Below are 12,334 nucleotides of genomic sequence, written 5' to 3'. Positions count from 1 at the left end.
TGTACACAAAAGACTCAAATGAGGAGAGGTTATGTGAACGTTACCAGACTTAACATTTATCATATGGAAACAGGGTATCCCCCATCCCCCCCCCCCCCCATCATGGAGAAGCCAGCTGGACAGAGCTGTGATCCACGTTCAATAACATTAACATATAAAATTATGAGGATGGCCTGAAAAGTATTGCCTCCTCTTAATTAAAACACGAATGGGAAGGAATTTTTCAACGAAACAAAAACATAGACAAAACTTAGAGCTTACTCTTCAAAATTATACATTATTTTTCTACAGTCACCTTCTATTTCAATGTACTTATGCCAATTATAAACTAAATTTTTAAATAAATTTTTGTAAAGCTATGAGTTTTCACAAAGAAATTATCTCACAGTGGACTTCACTTCTTCATCTCACCTAAGTGAAGAGATGAAAATCACTTTGCTGGATCTGGGCTGTATGCGGAATAATGCAAGAGGGAAAAACCCAGACATTCAATCGCTTCTCTTGTTCCAAGTACCGGTGTGAGATCTAGCGTTATGTTGAAGGATTTTGTGGTTTTTGTTATCAACTCTTTTGAATCTTTTTGTCAACTTATTTAAGGATTCGATACAATGTTCAGATTTAATGGTTGTCCCTCATTCCATAAAATCAGCAACATCCCAAAATGCAGTCGCCACACTGAGTGCTCAGACACGAGAAGCGATTAAATGCCTGGGTTTTTCCCTCTTACCTCATCTCCCATATAGCCCAGACTTTGCACTGAGCGATTTTCATCTCTTCCCTAAGCTCAAGGAACATCTATGTGGCAAGCCCACTGTGAGACAACTTTTTGCACAAACAAAACTCAGAGCTCTATAAAAATAGATTTAAAAAAATATTAATTAATCGTTGGCATCAGTGCATTGAAGCAGAAGGTAACTGCAGGAAAATAATGTATAATTTTGAAGAATAAACTTTAAATTTTGTATACGTTTTTGTTTCATAAAAAGATTCCTTCCAATTCACGTGTTATTTAAGAGGAGGCATTACATTTCAACCCACTTTCATGTACATATTCCAGGTCATAACCTCCAGTCCATCAGTACCTGGATGCAGCTAGCAACATCTTTCAGGTGCTTGTGCAGTAGAATTTGTTTTCTGTCTGGACTGATGAGCCTCAGATCGATGCGACCAACTTGAAATAGCATCGTGCGGTTGTGATCAGTCTGAAACAATCAGATGTCATGTACAGTTCCTCATTTTGAGTCTGTGAAAACATTATTATACATGAATATCACTGCTCTGCAAAGTCTCATTTGCAGACCAGTAAATTAAGAGTGGGCCATCTGACAACTAGTACCCCATTTGCCTCATACTGCGCAGTTGGTACAAATACCAGAAGTATAAAAATCTAATTACTGATCATATATCAGCTAAGAGTAAACAATTTAAAGTGGAATTAAAAATAATTTATTTTGACACACACCTTCCACGCTAATGATGAATTTCTAATTTTGTAATTTATACTATTGCAATCATGTGTGTAAATTTCAAGTATGGTCATGAGTATAAACTTTTAGACATATGGAAAATAACATATATGCATGTATTCTTATGTGGATGTGTGTTGTTATTTACTTGGTATATTAATTTAATAGTAATGTATTTTGAAATTAGTGTCATGTTATCTATGCTACTTATAAACATACTGTATGGAATTATTACCCAAATAGTCATTAAAACCCTCTCATCATCACCTTTCCTGAGTCACATGGTCACCAAAACTGCTTGCATCGCTTTTTCTCATCACCACGCGTCTTTATATAACTTTTCATCACCTCTTTTCCTCAATCATGTGCTTATCACCAATTGGATAACAGCCTACTCTTCTGTTCTGCCTATCAGATTCATCACATTCAACTTGTCATGTACCGCCTGTTCTATATACGGCTTCAAAACACCCAACCATGTGTTATCCACACCGAAGACAACATCTGAAATTTTTGCCGAAATACGGAATAACTTTCAAGATCCAACATAGATCATTCTCAGAATCTGAAGACGTTCATCATGTATGTGGTTAGGCTAACTATAGTGAATTTTTCTCCTGAAAAATGTTTAAGAGATATAAATGGATTTAAGAAGTGTTACAAACCTAGAAGTAACTTGATAAAGGATGAGAACAGTGAAGATATCCGTCTTCTGGGTTATTGCGCTGTGTAGTCTGGTCGATGTTAACCAACGTTTCAGAGGTCATACTGCCTCCGTCATCAGGGCCGTCATCGCCCTGATGACGGAGGCAGTATGACCTCTGAAACGTTGGTTAATATCGACCAGACTACACAGCGCAACAACCCAGAAGATAGAAATCTTCATACTCTGATGATGGAGGCAGTATGACCTCTGAAACGTTGGTTAACATCGACCAGACTACACAGCGCAACAACCCAGAAGACAGAAATCTTCATACTCATCGCCCTGATGATGGAGGCAGTATGACCTCTGAAACGTTGGTTAACATCGACCAGACTACACAGCGCAACAACCCAGAAGACAGAAATCTTCATACTCATCGCCCTGATGATGGAGGCAGTATGACCTCTGAAACGTTGGTTAACATCGACCAGACTACACAGCGCAACAACCCAGAAGACAGAAATCTTCATACTCATCGCCCTGATGACGGAGGCAGTATGACCTCTGAAACGTTGGTTAACATCGACCAGACTACACAGCGCAACAACCCAGAAGACAGAAATCTTCATACTCATCGCCCTGATGATGGAGGCAGTATGACCTCTGAAACGTTGGTTAACATCGACCAGACTACACAGCGCAACAACCCAGAAGACAGAAATCTTCATACTCATCGCCCTGATGATGGAGGCAGTATGACCTCTGAAACGTTGGTTAACATCGACCAGACTACACAGCGCAACAACCCAGAAGACAGAAATCTTCATACTCATCGCCCTGATGATGGAGGCAGTATGACCTCTGAAACGTTGGTTAACATCGACCAGACTACACAGCGCAACAACCCAGAAGACAGAAATCTTCATACTCATCGCCCTGATGACGGAGGCAGTATGACCTCTGAAACGTTGGTTAACATCGACCAGACTACACAGCGCAACAACCCAGAAGACAGAAATCTTCATACTCATCGCCCTGATGATGGAGGCAGTATGACCTCTGAAACGTTGGTTAACATCGACCAGACTACACAGCGCAACAACCCAGAAGACAGAAATCTTCATACTCATCGCCCTGATGACGGAGGCAGTATGACCTCTGAAACGTTGGTTAACATCGACCAGACTACACAGCGCAACAACCCAGAAGACAGAAATCTTCATACTCATCGCCCTGATGACGGAGGCAGTATGACCTCTGAAACGTTGGTTAACATCGACCAGACTACACAGCGCAACAACCCAGAAGACAGAAATCTTCATACTCATCGCCCTGATGACGGAGGCAGTATGACCTCTGAAACGTTGGTTAACATCGACCAGACTACACAGCGCAACAACCCAGAAGACAGAAATCTTCATACTCATCGCCCTGATGAAGGAGGCAGTATGACCTCTGAAACGTTGGTTAACATCGACCAGACTACACAGCGCAACAACCCAGAAGACAGAAATCTTCATACTCATCGCCCTGATGATGGAGGCAGTATGACCTCTGAAACGTTGGTTAACATCGACCAGACTACACAGCGCAACAACCCAGAAGACAGAAATCTTCATACTCATCGCCCTGATGATGGAGGCAGTATGACCTCTGAAACGTTGGTTAACATCGACCAGACTACACAGCGCAACAACCCAGAAGACAGAAATCTTCATACTCATCGCCCTGATGAAGGAGGCAGTATGACCTCTGAAACGTTGGTTAACATCGACCAGACTACACAGCGCAACAACCCAGAAGACAGAAATCTTCATACTCATCTCCCTGATGACGGAGGCAGTATGACCTCTGAAACGTTGGTTAACATCGACCAGACTACACAGCGCAACAACCCAGAAGACAGAAATCTTCATACTCATCGCCCTGATGATGGAGGCAGTATGACCTCTGAAACGTTGGTTAACATCGACCAGACTACACAGCGCAACAACCCAGAAGACAGAAATCTTCATACTCATCGCCCTGATGACGGAGGCAGTATGACCTCTGAAACGTTGGTTAACATCGACCAGACTACACAGCGCAACAACCCAGAAGACAGAAATCTTCATACTCATCGCCCTGATGAAGGAGGCAGTATGACCTCTGAAACGTTGGTTAACATCGACCAGACTACACAGCGCAACAACCCAGAAGACAGAAATCTTCATACTCATCACCCTGATGATGGAGGCAGTATGACCTCTGAAACGTTGGTTAACATCGACCAGACTACACAGCGCAACAACCCAGAAGACAGAAATCTTCATACTCACCGCCCTGATGACGGAGGCAGTATGACCTCTGAAACGTTGGTTAACATCGACCAGACTACACAGCGCAACAACCCAGAAGACAGAAATCTTCATACTCATCGCCCTGATGACGGAGGCAGTATGACCTCTGAAATGTTGGTTAACATCGACCAGACTACACAGCGCAACAACCCAGAAGACAGAAATCTTCATACTCATCGCCCTGATGATGGAGGCAGTATGACCTCTGAAACGTTGGTTAACATCGACCAGACTACACAGCGCAACAACCCAGAAGACAGAAATCTTCATACTCACCGCCCTGATGACGGAGGCAGTATGACCTCTGAAACGTTGGTTAACATCTACCAGACTACACAGCGCAACAACCCAGAAGACAGAAATCTTCATACTCACCGCCCTGATGACGGAGGCAGTATGACCTCTGAAACGTTGGTTAACATCTACCAGACTACACAGCGCAACAACCCAGAAGACAGAAATCTTCATACTCACCGCCCTGATGACGGAGGCAGTATGACCTCTGAAACGTTGGTTAACATCTACCAGACTACACAGCGCAACAACCCAGAAGACAGAAATCTTCATACTCACCGCCCTGATGACGGAGGCAGTATGACCTCTGAAACGTTGGTTAACATCTACCAGACTACACAGCGCAACAACCCAGAAGACAGAAATCTTCATACTCACCGCCCTGATGACGGAGGCAGTATGACCTCTGAAACGTTGGTTAACATCTACCAGACTACACAGCGCAACAACCCAGAAGACGGATATCTTCATACTCACCGCTGTGAGAACCTCAAGTCTTACGATGAGAATAGTGATCTGCTTGCAGATTCCCACAACATTTTGAACAGGTGGAAGAATTATTTCTCTCAGCTATTGAACATACTTAGGGCCAATCATGTTGGCAGACAGAAACACACAGAGCTGAGCCATTAGTACCTTTCTTGAGGTTGAAATTGCTATTGGAAAGTTAAAAGATAAAAACTGCCATGTAGCGATCAAATTCTGGCAGAACCGATTCAAGGGAGAGATGAAACATTATATTCTGAGATCCAGAAACTCTTTATCTGTATTTCGAATAAGAAAGAATTGCATAAGCTGTGGAAGAAGTCTACCAATTTACAAGAAGGGCAACAAAATTGACTGTAGTAATTATCGAGGCATATCACAGTTAAATACTTCATTCACAATTTTATTCAACATCCGTCTATCAAAGTTAAGTCCATATGTAGACGAAGTTACTGGGGATAATCAGCGCGGGTTTCGTCGCAATACGTCAACTACTGACCATATTTCTTGTATTCATCAGACACTAGAGAAAAAAATTGGAGTACAATGAGACAGAATGTCGACTATTCATAGACTTCAAGAAAGTGTTATGATTCAGTTAGGAAGGAAGTATTGTACAATATTCTCACAGAGTTTGGTATAACCATGAAATTAGTTAGGCTTATTAAAATGTTTTTAAATAGAGAAAACTAAATATATATTGATGTCTTGTCACCAGAATGCAGGTAAAGATCATAACACAGAATCCTAATGGATCCTTTGAAAATGTTGCAAAGTTCAGATATTTGGAAGTGACGGTAACAAATCAGAATTTGATTCACGAGGAAATTAAGAGCAGATTAAATTCAAGTAATACTTTCTACTATTCAGTTGAGAAACTTTTGTTTTTTCGTCTGCTGTCTAAAAGCGTGAAGATTAAAATACACAAAACTATTACTTTGCCTGTAGTTTTGTATGGGTGTGAAACTTGGTCTCTGACACTGAGGGAGGAACGTAGACTGAGGGTGCCGAGGAGAATATTTGGAACTAAGAAGTATGACTTATTAGGGGGCTGGAGAAAGTTGCATAATGAGAAGCTTCGTGGGTTATACTTGTTGACAAATATAATTAGACTAATCAAGTCGAGGATGAAATAGGCAGGCCACGTAGTTCACATGGGAGAGAAGAGGAATGCATACAGGATTTTGGTAGGGAAACTAGAAGGAAAGAGACCACTAGGAAGACCTAGATGTAGGTGGGATCATTTTAAAGTGGATCTAGAGAAATAGGACAGGGTGGTGTGAACTGGATTCATCTAGCTCAAGATAGGGACCAGTGGCAGGCCCTTGTGAACATGGTAACACACATTAGAGTTTTGTAAAATTTTGGGAATTTCTTGAGTGGCTAGGTGACTGCTGGGTTCTCAGGAAGGACTCGGCTCAATGGAGTAAGTAACGTTTTACTAAGTATTTTATAAATGTAAAATACTACATAGTCATTTATTCCATATATTGTTGGATGATCGTTCACCTCTGCTTAGGCATGTGAACGTGAGGCCAGCAGTCAAGTTAGTCGGCTTTGGCTCTCTGGAGCTGTTACGCCATGGATTTAATTCAATTTAATTGCTTATTAATTTCTGTTGAATGCCTATAGGGTTATTTATTTATTTAGTGTTCTGTCTGACGACAGGTCCATATGAACAGGATCCTTCCATCCTTTTCTCAGACTGGGACCTGTTCATATACGTTCTTGGCAGATGATCCAGAAGTGGTTTGCCATTGCCTTCTTCTGTGTGTGAATGGAGTAATTGTTGGGATGCCACGGAGGAAAACTCCGTGTTGCCTGGACCACGGCCTTGCCCAACACAAGTTATAAATTCGGGCACCGCCGGGAATCTAACCCGAGACCCCAGGATTACAAGGCCAGCGTTCTAACCGCTACACCACATAAAATCGTACGCATGTGTGTGTATCCTCCCTCCCATGTACCAATCCATTAACAAATTTTGAATTGAATAACTAGATGCAATGTCTTGTCAGTTATTGCAATCATTCAGAAAAGATAATACAAATATCGTGCAGTTTTGATCCTGATACTCGTTCTACAAGCATTACCTTTAAGAACATAAAATCATTTAAAAATAAATTTCAATACATATAATGTACGAGGCGCGTCCTCAAAGTAAGTTTCCCACTCGTCCCACAGCTAGCAAACCTTATATTGAGCGAAGCGACTGTGCGTACGTGATAGAGCAATGATGTAGCATGGCGCATGCACTAACGGCACTTCCCGCGTTCTCACAGTAGCATCGTTGCAGCTGTTGAAGATGGAGATTCTTATTCCAGCTCCCGCCGACTGTGAAGTGCGGTCAGTGATAACGCTAGGCCGCACACGGCTCGACGGACAGCAAGTCTCCTGCAGGAGTTCAGCTGGGAGGTGTTTAATCATTCACCCTACAGCCCGGACCTCGCTCCCAGTGATTTCCATCTTTTCCTACACCTCAAGAAATTCCTGTCCGGTCAGCGTCAGCGTTTTGAGAATGACAGAGAGGCGGAGATGGTTGTCACACAGTGGTTCCAATCCCAGGCGGCAGACAGGTATTCAAAAGTTGGTCCCACGGTATGACCAATGTCTCAATTCCGGTGGCGAATATGTTGAAAAATAGCTGGACACTTGCTGTATCTGTTGCAATAAATATTTCCATGAAATTGTGTTTTGTTTCTGTAAACGGCCCCAGGGAAACTTACTTTGAGGACGAGCCTCGTACACAAAATTTAGTCACTGCTGTCCTAACCGATGGCATGTGATTGGATAAAATGTTGGTATTACTGACGGTTTGGAACTGGAATCTATAAAGGTTAAGTGGCTTCTAATGACATGGCATTTAATCAGTCCCAATTGATCTGTATAGAACTTTTGGTAGGCAATGAGACACTACAGCCAGTTTTTCTCTTACCTTTTCAGTTTTCCCCTCCAAATAATTATTTTACCAACATAAATCTCATCTATTACCACCACCTCTGATGTGTGCAAGAGGTCTGATCAGCTGGTACGATGTCCCACCTTCAGACTTTACAGCTGATCTGCCACTTGGCCAGACACAAATCAAATTTCAGCCAATACATAGCACGTTTCTGAGACACTTACCGTACCGTCCGTCTTCTTCAACTCTTTTGCACTGCCAGTGGACGCTGCTCGATTCCTCATTGGTTCAAGTGGGAGTGACCTAAACGCATGTAAACATTACACAATTTAGGATATTCGCTACATTGTCTGTGCAATTATATCAGCATTCTTAGCAGCCTTCATAGACATGAATGAACTGTATTTTATGAATTATCAACTAGCAAAATTTTCATGTGAATAAATTAGATACCATAAGCTGATAACCATTTTTCAGTATGTGTGATGTTGTCATGATAACCAAAACATTCAGTTCCTCCCTAATAAAAATGTATATAACAATTCCTCATCATTGCATAAATTAATTGATTAATAATATTACATCAAGAAAATTCTCAAATGTAAAGTGGTCATTGGACGTGTCATCTATGATATTGTTCTTCTGTTTTGTGATGCTGCGTGGATTTACAGGTTAATACCAACACTTTGGAGAAACATACTGCCCCCATCTTCAGGGCTGAAGTGTGAGGGGTTTTGGAAAGTGGATTGTTAATATAGGGTCAGAGGAAGGGCTCCTCCGTCCGCTGGAATCCCTCGGCTAAAGTAGGGTTAAGCTCCTGGGTTCTCTATCCCTCTTATGACCTGTAGGGACCAGAGCACTGTTCCCTGGTTCCTGCGCTTCCAGCGGTTCATTCAGTTAGAGGCGACCAAATGGCTTTGCCGTGGACCAGCTTCTGTCTGCTCCATGAATGGATCCACTTTATCAGGCACCAGCTGGATGTGATCTCCCAGGACTGTTCAGCCGCACCTACAGCTTTCAGATGCTGACCGTGCTCTAGTCAGCTGTATTGCATTCAGGAAGAGCTCGCAATTGTCTTCAAATAGCAGAACCAGACAGTGTAATAAGTTTCATCATCTGCAGAAAACCCAGCATCACTCTCCCTCTCCTGTTATGAGCAGGACTGTTGTCAATCTTAACAGCTTTCTGTTAGATGGGGGCAGTATGTTTCTCCAAAGTGTTGGCATCAACCTGTAAGTCCACGCAGCATCACAAAACAGAAGAACAGTATCATAGATGACACGTCCAATGACCACTTTACATTTGAGAATTTTCTTGATGTAATATCATTAATCAATTAATTTATGCAATGATGAGGAATTGTTATATACATTTTTATTAGGGAGGAACTGAATGTTCTGGTTATCATGACAACAGACCAAATAACTTTGGAATGGTAACACATTGTGATTTCTTTGATCAATCTTTATTACAGTTATGCATTATTTTCTTTTAAGCAAGAACTGAATTTTCTGGTTGTCATGGTGTCAGACTAAAGCATATTTTGCTGTTGCCCCTTGTTTGTCTGACCCACCTGTTTATAATACAACATGAAAAGTTGGCACTCACAAAATGAACATCTACAGGCAACAACAAAGCAAACACACCAGAACTGATATAGTGAATGGAAATACTCGCTTCTTAGTTGAAGTTAATATTCCAGCACTGAGTTGCAGGGATTAAAACAAAGTACATAAAACTACAGTCAGAACTTGAACCACAGACTTCGCAATTTATGGCAGCAAACCGTGTTTCTTCCGCCATTATTACCAGACATCACAGTGTCACTTACTGCTGCTTCGTCCAGGTTGATTCAGTCCTGATGGCAGAATTCGCTTGCACTGGAACCACTTCACTTTGTATTGTTGGCACCACAACACTGCTTTCCCCTGGAGGTGTTATGTTGAGAGCCTCAAAGGAATCTGCAAGTTTTATGTTGCCAGTAGGTGCCACCACCATGGGGGACAGGACTGTGGGTGACACAGCATTCAGGTGATCTGGAGCTTCTAATTCCACACTGCATCCTGAGTCCTGTAACATCATGAGCCAACTGCCAAATGTTTGCGTATCACAGAAGAAAAATTTATAGAAATATATGCAGTCTGGGGTTAAAGATCAGACAAAATGAATCTCTGAAAGTCAAGGCCAGGCTTAGGGATGGTGATGTAGGGTGGACACCCAAGGAACCAGACTGACGGTTATTTAATGAAAATTAAAATAATTACTTCATATTTTTACAAAGTGAAGCAAAATGTGAATTGGAATGTCGTCATTGTCATGTCCTTTCCTGGCACTGGACTCACACTGTACTTTTACAACCATGTATTTAGTATAAGGTAATTTGTCTCTTCTTTCTTGAATCTCTTCTAAAAATTAGATGGCCAGAAAATATTTCAAATGAGAAATTGTGGATAATTACCCCTCAAACGAAAATACAACAACAGATCAAGGAAAGAAAGGAAGTGGCTGGGACACACGCTTAGGTAAGAGGATGAGGGCATTTCAAAGCAAGTGTTGGACTGGAACCCCCAAGGAGCACGGAAAAGAGGAAGGCCGAGGATTACGTGGCGGAGATCTATTGAAAAGGAAGCACAGGGCAAAAGTTGGAAGGAAATAAAGGCACTAGCCAACAACCGAGTGAGGTGGAGGAGTTTTATATCAGCCCTATGTTCCGAAGAGGCATAAAAGGAATTAGCTAACTAACTTTCTTAAATCTGGAGTTGTGAGATGGTATTGAACTCTTACGAACTCATTCTTCAAGGTATAACAGCAAATGTTGCAACAGCTGCCGATTAGCGGGAGGGATTCAGAAGCTTCATGTGATGACAAATGCACGCGCAAAAATGTTAAATCTGTACAAAAATTTAACTTATGTGATGTGGAGTAAACACAGATCATGACATGCAAGGAAATAATTGGCAGGCAAGATCAGCAATGCAAAAAGTGTAAATCAACAACTGATAGATTTCAGCTCAAGAAGCTTATACAGTGAGTTAACAAAAACTTCAATAAGAACAACAAAGAAACTGTACTCCTCAGGTAATGTAACAAAATTATATAGTAGCCTACATGTCACACTGAAGGCCTACTCAAACATTTGAACAATTTATTTTAGCGTACACAGTGGTCACACATTTAAGTACATACTCTAAAATAATATTATAATTTTATTGTACTTATAAATGTAATTATTAACTTGTGATGAATTTCATTATGGAATTTTTACATAAAACTGTGTAGCCATTTACATTTAATCGGAATCAGTAAACTCTGGAAGGTGTAGTTCAACTGGATCTGTGCATGTGCCTTTTGTTTCCTATTCTCGGCCAAGATAATCTTTTTGGAAGCATTTTGGACGGAGTGAGTCAACACTTACAGAATATATAATATGATTAAATAAGATTTAATACATAGGACTTTCCTTCGGTCTGGGGAGGTTGACTTGGGACTCAAGATTCCTGGCGTATACAGCGTTCCTTGCGAGTGCAGGAAAGTCTACATTGGGCAGACTGGCCCATCTATCTAGACTCTGGTCAAGGAGCACCAGCACCACATCCAGTTGGAGCAACCAGATAAATCTGCCCTGGTTGAACACAGCATCAACCTGGGCCACCACATTCAACACGAAGACACCACCATCCTGTCCATCAAATAAAGACACATGGGCCAGATGATCAGGGAGGCCATCAAGATCGAGCTACATCTCTGAACAACTTGAACAGGAAAGATGGGCTTCGCCTCAGCCAGTCATGGAAGCCCCTCATCCACTCTCTCAAAGGACTTTGGAAGCATCCCGTCCCATCCAGACCACTTAGCCCTTTTCATGGCACATCTGGCCCCAGCCAGTCTTCATTTCCACTCTCCTGATTCCTACTCATCACGTCCACCCACCTCCCATATGTCCACTGATCCACCGACTGGACTCTGAGGGGCCCTTATACGGGCTGCTTTGTCGGACCTCTCCCTCTCTCACGCTGTGGAACTCCCCCATGCTGCTATCTGTTCCCAGGCCCTCACCTAATTCTGACACCAAACCCCACTGGTTAGGCAAAGGCTCTTCCTTGACTGTTAGCTTCCTGAACTCTAACTGTTTCCACTCGTGCGGCTTACTCATCGCCCTGATGATGGAGGCAGTATGACCTCTGAACATGGTTAACATCGA

At 42.0% G+C, this 12,334-nt stretch overlaps 1 protein-coding gene across 7 annotated transcripts in view; it reads right to left on the bottom strand.

Annotated features, from left to right (window-relative positions):
* Positions 1-12,334, bottom strand: part of LOC110838095 (TBC1 domain family member 4-like) — a 206,942-nt gene that overhangs the window by 44,892 nt on the left and 149,716 nt on the right. For all 7 annotated transcript variants that reach the window (XM_087345284.1, XM_087345283.1, XM_087345285.1 and 4 more), the window contains 3 exons: positions 9,965-10,203; positions 8,358-8,436; positions 1,083-1,202 (listed from right to left, as the gene is read on the bottom strand). In XM_087345284.1, the coding sequence (XP_087201410.1) occupies positions 1,083-1,202; positions 8,358-8,436; positions 9,965-10,203 (438 nt within the window). The remainder of the gene's footprint in view (positions 1-1,082; positions 1,203-8,357; positions 8,437-9,964; positions 10,204-12,334) is intronic.

Source organism: Zootermopsis nevadensis, unplaced genomic scaffold, assembly GCF_977971745.1.
Source record: "Zootermopsis nevadensis isolate Lab colony 2312 unplaced genomic scaffold, Znev_1.0 Znev_ptg000008l, whole genome shotgun sequence".
Classification (NCBI taxonomy): Eukaryota; Metazoa; Arthropoda; class Insecta; order Blattodea; family Termopsidae; genus Zootermopsis; species Zootermopsis nevadensis.
The sequence above is the reverse complement of the archived record's forward strand: the minus strand, read 5'-3'. Positions and strand labels throughout refer to the sequence as shown.